This window comes from Vulpes vulpes, chromosome 1 (genome assembly GCF_048418805.1).
Source record: "Vulpes vulpes isolate BD-2025 chromosome 1, VulVul3, whole genome shotgun sequence".
Classification (NCBI taxonomy): Eukaryota; Metazoa; Chordata; class Mammalia; order Carnivora; family Canidae; genus Vulpes; species Vulpes vulpes.
Window position 1 is genome coordinate 182,817,285 of NC_132780.1, and position 12,260 is coordinate 182,829,544.

Here is a 12,260-nt window from a genome sequence, read left to right on the forward strand (position 1 = left end):
CTGGTGTACCTCCTTACATACTGTATATTTTGTATATTTCTGAGGTTCATTGAAATAGAGTGAGAAGGATGTCTGTAGGTATAAAAGTTTGCACAGGCCTGGAAAATAAGAAGGATCTTTATTGCTAATGCCAAAAGAAAAAAGGATGCTATTTAGCTAGTAGCAAGACAAGATCAACCCCAAGGATCTCGTGGAATAGAGACTATTATAATAATAGATGGTAATTAGGAGAAGCCAAAGGCTAATATTAGTTTAATGCATTAGAACAATTCTCAACTAGAATTTGATAAGCAAAATTTGTATTTTTTCTTCCATTATTCCCTTTTTGGATCATTTTTTTTTCTTTGGGATCTCAGTGACCACGCGGATGCAACACATTTAAAATGTCTATTACATAAAATCAATTTATATGCAGCTTTCACTTTTTTCCTTCTGGGAATTCATCTATTAGATGAATGGCATATTCCTCCAATGCTACTTTTTCAGTTAAAACATCTGAAAAGTAGACAATTGAACTTGGTAGAAATTACAGCCATTCTCTATTTGAAAATGTCAGGATTTAGTATGTAAAAATATATATAATCATTACAACAAAATACCATTCCCATTCCTCCCAATAATTAATCTACAAAAAAAAAAAAGAAAGAAAAACACTTTGAAAAGAAATTGTAATGTGGAAAAAGAAAACAATGACAATACTGTCTCTATAAGTGATATTTCAACATTTCTTGCCATTAGCAAGGGACCAACAGAACAGAGTTATAGGATGGGGCATTATCTACAATCCCAATCCAATTTATAAATAGTATTATGTACTGGATCTGATGGATAGAAAAAGGCATGCAAAGAGAATATATTTGTCCTAATTTATTTATGCTGGCAGGCATAATCAAATAGTTTTTAAGAAGTAGGTATGCACTGATATATTTATAAAATAAAATATCCTTTCTTTCATTCAACATCAGAATATTTATTAATATAACTCCTGTAAACATATTAAAGAAGGGAATAATGATTATTTCAAAAAATGCAAAAAAAAAAAAAAAAACCATTCCTGATTAAAACAGTAAGCAACTAGAAATAGAACCCTTAATAATCCTGGTAAAGTATCTACCAAAAAGCCATAGCAAACATTATACTTTATAATAAAATTTTAAAAATACAGCAGTAAAGTTAGGGACAAGATAAAGATGCTATCACTACTTCCATTAACATTGTATGAAGGCCCTATTAATACAAAACAAAGAAATACGAATAGGTGGTTTAAGAAATAAAAAAGAAGGAAAGAATTACTTTTATTTATAAATGATATGATTGTTTATATAAAATATCCAGAGAGGTAACAAAGCAAACACACAAAAAAATCAGCAAAGTTTTGTGGATATGAGACCAATATACAAAAATTGGTACAAACTTAGGTCTTTTTTTAATAAACCATTAATAGCCAATCAGAAAATATAATTTAAAGAAAGATAGCTTCAATTTTAGCAATAAAATGTTCAAAATGTAATGTAATGAAAGTTGTTCAAAATTTTAGTAACTTATAAAGCATTGCAGAAGTATAAAAGACCTAAATAAATGACTATTTCTACCATGTTCACTGATAAGGAAACAACTTTTGCTAAATTAATCTATAAAGTCAAATCTATTCCAAACAAATCCAAAAAGGATTTTTTATGGATCTTGGCTGATTCATCCTAAAGTTTGTATGAAAATAAAAAGAGCCAAGAGTAAAGACAATTTAAGAGAAGAATCATAAGAGGAGCTTGCAAAATCTTTCAATATGTATAATTGAATGCATGGGTGTTCATGTTATTTATTTTTCTGTGTCCAAAAATATTTCATAATTAAACTTTAAAACTTTTAGAAAATAAAAAAGAATACCTTAGATATAGCTTGGGACTCTTGTAAACAAGAAAGCAGGGATCACCGGGTGGCCGAGCGGTTTGGCGCCTGCTTTAGGCCCAGGGCGTGATCCTGGAGTCCCACATCAGGCTCCCTGCATGGAGCCTGCTTCTCTCTCTGCCTCTCTCTGTGTCGCGCATGAATAAATAAATAAATAAAATCTTAAAGAAAGCAAAATGCATGAAACTATAATGAAAATATTTGTTAAATTCAACTTGCAGTACTTAAAATATACAGCTTTTGGTAATCAAAAGATACTATAGAAAGTTAAAGGAGGGCAGCCGGGCTCCGCAGTTGAGCGCCTTCAGCCCAGGGCGTGATCCTGGAGACCCCGGATCCAGTCCCGCAGGCTCCCTGCATGGAGCCTGCTTCTCCCTCTGCCTGTGTCTCTACCTCTCTCTCTGTCTCTCATGAATAAATAAATAAAATTTTAAAAAGAAAAAATACACCACCAGAATAACATATTTTTAGGCAGTCATACATATATAACTGTGTTCAAAATGCAAGGAAATAAGTAATACAACATTTAGCATAATGTTTATTTCTGTCTGCGAAGGAGATGGAGAGGGCTTTGGAGAAGCCTTCAAGGACATTGGTATTCTTCTGCATCTTCAGCTCTGCAGTGGATACCAGGGTATTCTTTTCATTATGCTCAAAAATGTGCGCATACGGGATACATTCATATCCGCATATTTCACAACTAAAATTCCTCTTAACAAATCCAGTGTGATTTTTAGGGCCCAGCCCTTACAAAATTGCTTACGTCAGCAAGTTCTAGGCTGTGAGACACGATTTCCTTGTTACTACGTAACCAAACAAAATAGAGAATTCTCCTGGCTTCTCTGGCTGATGTAAGACGGAAACCTTCAGCTGTAACCTCTCCTTCGAAAATTCTTGTTCTTTACACCCGCCTCATGGCTCCCGATTATTTCTGTACTTCCACTACAAGTGTGATTTCATACGTTTGCAAATCCAAGATCATCTTCATCTACTTAGGGGTTCAAGCGAAGTTCCAGTGTTCTGTTAATGATAAAACGGTCCCTTCAAAGAGTCTGAAAACAAGTGGAGTTTGCAGCAACTTTGGAAGGCCTCCCCCACCCAGGCCAGCTGTCCTCTGTCAGCCAGAGCTTCCCGGAGGGACGGGAGAAGAACAGTTTTAACGAACTTGGGGTGGTGGAAGGAGAGGTGGGCGGGGGGTGGGGGTGACTGGGTGGCGGGCACTGAGGGGGGCACTTGGGATGAGCACTGGGTGTTATTCTGTATGTTGGCAAATTGAACACGAATAAAAAGTAAATTTATAAAAAAAAAATAAAGAAAAAGAACAGTTTTTAAGAGAGGTGGGTCCCCTCCAATCGGAGAGGGAAGGTGTGCGTCCAGCCAGAGCTCCACCCGCGCCGCACGCCCCGACGAGCTCTCCGCTCCTTCCCCCCGCGCCGCTCCCGACGCTCACAGAAGAGGGGAGCCCGCGCGGGGAAAGCCGGTGCCCCGCCCCCTCCTAGAGCCGGGGCCAGGCCCCGCCCCCGGGGGCTGCCGGACGCTCTGCGCGCGCCCTCCGGGAGGCGGGGCTCCACATCCGGTATCCGGTACCCGCGCCGCCCGCCCGGCTCACCCCCCGCGGCTCTGGCTGGAGCGTGTGCTGGTGGCCGGATTCCCAGACCCCGGTGAGTAGCCGGCGGCCCCAGGGCTCCGCAGACGCGGCTGCGGCGGGGCCGGACCCACCCCCGGCGCCTGCGCGCCCGTCGGCCAGCCAATGCGCGCGCAGCGTCTGCGGGCGGCCTTTGACCCCGCGCCCCCCGGCCGGCGAGAGGCGCGCGCGTGCGGCGGGCGGCGCGCGGGACCCCGGGGTACCTGCCGGCGGCGCTGCGCCCTCCTTGGTGCCTCGGTTAGTCGGGTCGCCTTCGCGGGTTGCCGGCTGTCTCCCGACCCTCCGGCCTGGCGTGCGCCGCTTCTCTGGGGCGGAACCTCCCGTCGCCTCGGTTGTCCCTCCTCTCCCCGGCGACTTGGAAATTCCCCGAGGGACGGAAGCCGTTGAACGCCTCGTCCTTTTGTGTGCAAACTGCAGCCGGGCCGGCGCCGTGAGCCTGCGGGGAGAGGAGGAGGGTCGAGGCCGCCCGCGCTCGGGGGGTCCGGGGGGTCGCGGCCGCCGCCTCCAGCGCCTCGGGCCTCCCGGGGGAGAGCGGGACGGCGAGGCCGCCCAGACTTGGCTGTTTTGGTTTTTCCTTTCTTTCTTTTTTATTTATTTATTTTTCCTCGGCTCACTTGTCAACACGTTTGGCTCTGTCAGCGTAGACTTAAGTTTCAGGATGCGGCTCTGCCGGACTAACGTCTTTTTTTTTTTTTTTTTCCATCTGCCTCAGGAGCAAACTGAAATTCAGGCGTTGATGATAGTTTTCCTTTTAGGACCCTAAGACCCTATGGATAAATCTCCAGAGAAAACGTGGAAGTATTTAAAGAGGAGTCGAACAAGGGAGGATAATATTACAGTAATAAAAGGAAAACTATGATAAACGCCTGAATCTCAGTTTGCTCCTGTGGCAAATGAAAAAAAAAAAAAAAAAAGACATTATAGGACTATAAAAGATTATTTACTTTTAAAGAGCGTTAAGACCCCTATGGATAAATGTTCAGAGAAAACGTGGAAGTAACTTAACGAGGAGTCGAACAAGGGAGGATCATATTATAGGACTTTAAAAGGGACGAAAAGGACTGGAGTGGGTTGTTTAGGTATTTTTAGAGAGTAGTTTGAAAGAAAGAAAAGCAAAATGTAGGTCTGGTAATCCTGTCACGTTACAAATCGTTTTCGTGGCAAAGTGTTCAGTTCCTCCTCCTTGAACTATATGTGAGCTTAGAAAACCGGTGGGGTGCAGTGAATCTTGTAAACTTTGACGCCCTGTGCATAAAACCTTAACCAGAGCTGTTTCTGGTAGTCAGGTGATGAATAGTAAGTGTAAGATCGGAAAAGAAACTGTCTTCAGATTAGAGTTGAGCTGCAATTTATTAGTAGGGAGTATAATCCTTCTTTTCTAAGCCCATACTATTATTTATTTATTTTTTTTTTAAAGATTTTATTTATTCATGAGAGACACACACACAGAGGCAGAGACACAGGCAGAGGGAGACGCAGGCTCCATGCAGGGAGCCGGACGTGGGACTTGATCCCGGGACTCCAGGATCAGGCCCTGGGCCAAAGGCAGGCGCCAAACTGCTGAGCCACCCAGGGATCCCCTATTTAAATGAAAACATGACCACATGTCACAGTTTCATCTGCCACCGAAAACAAAAAGTCTCTAAGCTTAATTTGTATATTACATCCCTTGTAGGACACTGAGAAGTCAGGAATTTCAGTTCTAGAGCCAAACTTAGCTCTGCTTCTTCCAGGTGCCTAGCCTCAGGCAAATTACTTAGCCCTTCACTAACCTACTGAAAACTTAACAGTTAATTGCTTTGTACCTCTGTTATGTCATCTGTAAAATGGTGTTAAAAAGTTGTACTTCGTAGGTAGTTGTGAAGGCGAAAATGGGAGGATGAGATTATGCCTAACTTAATTTCTGTTAACCAGAGACTGTAGGTGTCAAACCCCCTGAGCCAGAAGCCTTGGTATCCAAACTGATTTTGAAAGTCCCAGGTGTGTCTTCTATTATTAGTTGTGTTTATCTACAGTGGCTTCTAAGTTGATGCTAAAAAATTACTAGGAGTCCATATAATTTAATAATAATTAAAAAGTGAAATCTTTTGGCCTAACTGGATCGACAGCAAATACTTCTCGAAATAAGTTGATATTACACTGCTCTGGATCTCTTAGACCTCCAAGTCAAAAACTAGCATTTTGAAGATTAAAAGCATAAAACACAAAAGTAGAAACCATAGAGTTTCAAGAGAATCCGTTTGGTATAACTTCTGTGTATCCTATTATGTAATGAAAACTGTCCTTGGAAGTAAACAGGCCTTCAATAGCCAATATCTTGAGTAGATTGCAACTTTGGAAACCCATACATCTGCAGTTATAATTTTATTTTCTCATGCGACTTCTGAAACTTCTTATGTTGAAGCCAAATAATTCCTCCACTCCTTTCTTGCTACATCATTAGACTTGTAACACATCTCAGGGGTCATTGTGGTCTTGCTATCTTGAACATGATAATTTTATTAAAATGAATTTTTAAAATTATTGGATCTGTATTTCCTCCTAAATAATATCCAGTATAGATTATGGAAAGGTCAACCATTTGTACAGTCAGAGTCTGTTTATACACAGACTGCCCAAATATATACCAGTGTTAAAAACAAAAGGGCCTCAAATCGGTTAAGCTGAATATTTGATGGTCACTGACTATGAGATATATGGGGCTCTTCTGCACTGTAAAGACAAGGACTCCATTTTTTTGACATTAAGGAACAATGTAATAGTGGATACAATGCATGTAAGTAAATAGCATAATGCAATATGTAAAGAAATGCTATTTTAATAAGTAGGTAGTACCGTAACAATAGAATGAATGAAAAAAAATGAGTACTTTGCACCCTGGAATCACTAGGGAAGGTATCAAGAAGAGGCAACGATTCAGCTTTATCTTGAAGGATGAGTAACATTTTAAAAGTTAGTCATGTAGAGAATACACATTTAGAGAAAATGATGAATTGGTTATTAATTGCTTGCCAGATGCCCATCTTTAATAATCATCTTCATAATAAATACTCATTTTTATTCAGTGTTACCCTAAACAGGAAGTGATTCTAAAAGTTTTATAATAACTTATTTTATGCTCAAAAATCTGTGAATGAGGTAATAATTCATTGTAAAGATGAGAAAAGCAGAGAAAGATGAGGTCATTTGAATAGGTGAAATAGCCTTCTAAAAGGCACAGCTGGAGGTTATTTGCTTTTAATCACAGTGTTCTAACTTTAGGTTGAGGTGACTTACTGTTAATTGAGCTGTGAGGATTGGGCTAAAGCCAGTGAATCATCTATAATGATGTAATAAATGAACATTTTAAGTTAGTGAATTAAGTAATGTTAGGAAGAGGGATTGACCTCAATTATATTTATGGGCAAGGACTGCAAGGGACAAGGTGGCTTCCATAAATGTACATTTTGTTTCATATTCTTGTGTAGATATGAGAAACGAATCTGAGAAATGAATCCAACAAACATGAACATTTCAGAACTATTTGTTTTCTATATTTCTTCACCTTTAACTTCACCTTTATTTTTAAATCAGTTGGTATTTATCATAGATTAAAGCTACCCTTTCAGACTTCCACGTATATTAGCTTGTATGATTCACAGAAAGACTTTGTCAGAAAACACAACAGATAATGTTTTCTAAAGAAGAGATTAAATGACCTAGGGTCCCACAGGAAGGCAAATATGGCTGATTTGGACTTTGGTTTTTAGATTGCAAGGCCAATATTCTGTTATATATCCTGACTCTTCCAACATTTCACCACTCATCTGGTCAGCCTCTCAAAAAACAAGGTCTTGCTAATTTTTAAATCATGAAGTTATAGCTCCCATGCTCTGTGACTTATATAGTGTTCATTGCTGCTATTTCCCAAATGTTACTTTTGAAGTATTCTAATTTTAGAAGGTAGAACTAGAAAATACCACTGGATTTTATCACCCAGAGGTAATAATTTTACATGTTTAAGTACTTTTCTTTTTTCATGTGTGTATCTTTAATGTAGTTGAGATCCTATATATCAATAATTATTTTTTTCTACTTCATGGCTTGTGAAATTTCTTACTGTCTTTAGGGAAGGATTTGTTTTTATCTTGATAACTTGGAAATTTCAGGACAATAAATAGTAGAGGCAGGCCAAAATTGTTGTGTCATCTCTATTCTTCTCTGTAAGGCTGCCACATTCCATACATTAGAATTTTACTCCCAGGGGTCATGTATTGCAGAGCTTGAAAGATGATATGAGTTGGCCCTTCCCAAAAATAAGTATTAGGTTTATCAGCTCATGTCTCCAGTTTGTTGGTGGTATTCATTTTTTTTTAAATTTTCAAATTTTAGACTTAAAAATGTCCCAAAAATAGTACAAACAACTCAGTTCCTGTGTATTTTTCCTGTATATTCACCAAATGGTAACATCTTACCATATTTGCTTTATCATTATACTGATGTGCACATACTTATGTATTACATTGTGTGTGTGTGTATGTATATATATATATATATATATATATATATTACATGTAACATGTATGTGTGTACCTAGATATGTATTTTGGATATATTTGTGAATGACTAATGTATTGTTTGATGTTTCCTCATGTTTTGATCCAAGTTAAATTTTGACAAATACCGTAGCAGTGCTTTTGGTTCCTTGTTAGGGTATCCTCTCAGGAGACTCATAATACTTAACCAAAATTAACTGACAAAGTTCATTTTGATCACTTGTTTAAGGTGGTGTCTGCTAGGCACCGAGTTATTATTGTTCCTTTTGTAGTTAATCAGGTGTCTTTTGGGGAGATTCTTTGCCCATATATGGCTATCCTGTTTCTCATGAGACTTTTATTCCCTCATTTGATACCCATTGATGATTTTTGCCTAGGACAATTATGGTAGTTGCCAAATAATGATATTCCATTATTCCATCTGAATTTTATTAGTTGGCATTCTAATAGGAGTTTTCTTCATTCCTTTTATTTTTGCATCAAAAAAATACTAGTATAAAAAAATAAATCAGTATGGATTCATGAATTCTTATCTTAATACCTGTCATTTATTACTCTCTGTTTTGATGCTGAAATTGTCCGGGATTTAGCCAGTGGTTGCGCCTTCACAGTAGCTCCTCTGTCCAATGGAAATGTCTCCAACACCTTTTGAGTACTTCTTACTTTCTGGTAAGATGATCAAGGCTCATTTTGTACTTTCCCAGCCACAGTTTGGGAATCAACATTTCAACGAGGGACCTACTTTTAAGTAGAGAAGGATATTTAAAAACAAAAATCTTGGCATCAGATGTGTTCATTGCTACTGGGGTTTCTTTGCTTGTAGACTCTGTCGGTGGAGAGAACTAGGAAATAATGTGAATATATTAATGCATAGACATAACACAAACACACACCCCTTGTTACTGAAAAAAGCCACATATTCATATTGCTAATTACAATCTGACAACAAAAGTTTCATTCCAGCCTCCCACTTTATACATAACTCACTTTTTTGTCCATGGAAAAATCTGGGCCCCAGTTTCCAACATACATTATTTGCTTACCTGTAGAATTCACATTAAGTGTTAAGAATTGCTAATATGTATCATTGCAAAAACATACTAACAGGAGTTTAACATTTAATGTTTGAATTTTGGAGTATGTGAAATAGGACATAGCTCAAAAAACCCAAAACTGTACAAAAAGAAGAGTCCCTTCCATTCTCCAACCTTCTACCTGTTCTCACCCCACAATCTCAGTCTTGTTTCTCCTTACCCCTATACATAACCTCCTTAAGAGTCTTGTTTATTCTTCCACTGATTTTTTGTGCATTTGAGAAAATGTATGTTTCCTTATTTTCATTTTCCTTTTTTCACTTAGCGCAGTATATCTAGAAAATCAATATGTCATTTCAGAGAGCTCTTCCTCATTTTATTCAGCTGGATATCCCAGTATTTTAGAATTACAGTGCTGTATATGGATTTATGTGTTATTTATGTGGTTGTGTATTTTTAAGGTAATTTCCATGAAGTAGGACTTCTGAGTCCAAAGATAAATGGATGTGTAATTTTGTTAGATATTGCCAAATTCACAAAAAGGCTGTACAGTTTGCATTCAGCTAGCAGTGTTTGGAAGTGCTTGATTTCCTATCATCTTGCCAATATAATATATTTTTGTTTTTGTTAGTCTTACAGATAAGAAATGATATCTTTATGTAGCTTTAATTTGCATTATTTTGAAGATTTACTAACTTTAGGGGGAAACAGGGCAGAGAAAATCTCAAGCAGGCTTGAACTCATGACCCTAAGATCACCACTTGAGCCAAAATCAAAATTTGAATTCTTAACCTACTGAGCTACCCAGGAGCTTCTTTAACTCGCATTTTTAAAAAATTTTGAGTGAGGTAGAAGATCTGCCAATATTTTCACTGTTCATCAGTTGTCCTTTGTTTATAGTGTTTTCCAATATACATCTAAATTTATACAGTTAATTTAAGCCTTTTTTATTTATTGCATCTGAATTTTAAGTCATTGTTATAAAGCTTTCCATTATATTCAGATTATAATGATTATAAATTAATCATTTCAATGGCTTTGAGACCTGCAACATATGTTATTCTTTGGGAGACTGTCCCAAAGACAGGAGGAAATAGGGAAGGGTTGTTTAAAACCCCTGATTCAAAAGTAGCGGAGAAGCTAAGAACATTAAGTAGAAGATAGAAAGTGGCAGGATGTTGATAAAACCCATGGCTTTAGTTTCATTACCCATGCCTGTAAGGGAATAAGATTAATCAGAAATAGTTCAAATATTTACAAGGACTTTAACTAGTTTTGAAGATTCCACTCTGATTAGGTTAAGATAATCTTCTCTACCCTAGCAATCTTTAAGAAGCAAACAAATTTTCTCTGGAGGAAAATCATATACAGAGCTTCATTGTCTCTAGAAAAATTTCATACACAATGATTGGCATTCAATTAAAAACTGTACCCAGCATACAAAAAAAGTGTCCAGATATTGAGAGAACAAACCAAAAAAATACAGGCAATAGAAACAGAATCCCTAAGATCCAATTCAAATTAGTAGAAGTAGACTTTAAATAAGTGGGATTAACATATTCAAGGAATTAGAAGATCGAAGATTTTAGCCAAGAACTGATGTCTTTGAAAAGAATCAAATGAAAGTTTTAAGAGTAAAGTTATAACAAACCACAGATGAAGAGCATTAGGAAATGAGTTCAGAAGTACTCAGACTGAGGCATGGGGAGAAGAGGGAAGTTTTAAAATGCTTAAAAACAATGGGAATAAAATTCTAATGTGTATTGTATTTCAAGATGAGGAATGAACGAGAAAGCAATAATGGAGCAAAAGCAATATTTGAAGAGACTGTGGTCAAGAATTTTATACAAAGCTAGGGAAAGCTGTAAACACACAGATTGAAGAAGCACTTTTGACCTAAAGCAGGATAAATACTAAGAAGACCATATTCCATGTATATTCCATAGGAAAATGCTGAAAAACCAAAGATAAGAAATATTAAAAGGAGCTAGATAAAGAAATCCTTTGAAGTCTTTAAAGAACAAAGGAAAAACCCCACAAAACAGTAATTGAGTTTTCAACAGAAACAAGGGCAGAAGATAATGGATTGTGCTGAAAGAAAATTACCAATATAGAAGTCTAGAGGTGCATGTTACAGTGAAGGCAAAATATATTTTCAAAAAAAATAAGGAATTTAGCAGCAGCAGGCTGATAATAAAAGTCCCATTGAAGGGAATACTTTCTTCACCATAAGGAAAGTTGCTTTGAATGTAAGTAGGATGCAGGAGGAAGTGAAAAGCAAAAGAAAGGGTAAATGCAATGAATGTTGAGTGTGTAAAACAATATCCTATCTGGTGGGGTTAAAGATTTGTGTAAAAAGTAAAATACAACAAAACAGAGCACAAAGTTGGGCCAAGGATAAAGGAACTAAAATCTTCTAAGTGTGCTTTTATTGTTTGAGATCTAGTAAAAAAAATTCTAATTCATCCTGGATTTTGACACGAATGCCTGCTATAATCACAAAGATAATAAAAATAATGGCAAAAAAAATAATGGCAAACTGAATGTAAATATACAGTTAACAAGTAGGGGAAAAAAAAAAGGTAAGAGAAAAATGGAGCTTGTAAGAAGGCCAAAAAGGAAAAATATGGGTAAGATGTATATTTATATGTCCATATTTGCAGAACTGTAAATGCACTGCATCATACAATTTCTGGACAGACTATAGATTAGATTAAAAACAGCAACAATAATAAAACAATGTCATATTTTTAAAAAATAACCATATAAGGTGATGAAATGATGAAAATGATACTCTTTCCAGCGTGAACCAAATGAAATCCATTGTAGCTATATTAATATTGGAGTAAAATGTAAGAGAACCAATCAGTAGAAAAGGAAATTTCATTATAAGATTTAATGCTTTAGGAAAATAGTCTTCAAATCTGTCTCTACATAATATCAATTAAAATTATGTAATGTAAACATAGAGATAAATTTGGTAGTGGGGGATTTTTAACACGGAAGAAAGTGAGGATGTGAAAAATAGAAGCAAAACAACATATTTGGTTTGGTAGACATGTGTAAATGTTATAAATATATTCCACTAGCTGTGGAATATGTATTCTCAGGTGTATATGGTACACTTAACAGAATTATAGG

The 12,260-nt window shown here is 37.2% G+C and overlaps 1 protein-coding gene across 3 annotated transcripts in view; it reads left to right on the top strand.

The window, feature by feature from the left end:
• The first annotated feature begins 3,420 nt into the window (after positions 1–3,420).
• Positions 3,421–12,260, top strand: part of MANEA (mannosidase endo-alpha) — a 63,338-nt gene continuing 54,498 nt past the window's right edge. Inside the window, exons 1-2 of one of the 3 annotated variants that reach the window (XM_072737518.1) lie at positions 3,708–3,787; positions 8,676–8,754. In XM_072737518.1, coding sequence (XP_072593619.1) covers positions 8,712–8,754 — 43 coding nt within the window. In that variant the 5' untranslated portion in view covers positions 3,708–3,787; positions 8,676–8,711. Of the gene's footprint in view, positions 3,567–3,705; positions 3,788–8,675; positions 8,755–12,260 lie in introns of those variants that run through there. The other 2 variants (XM_072737521.1, XM_026002895.2) reach the window with 2 other exon arrangements.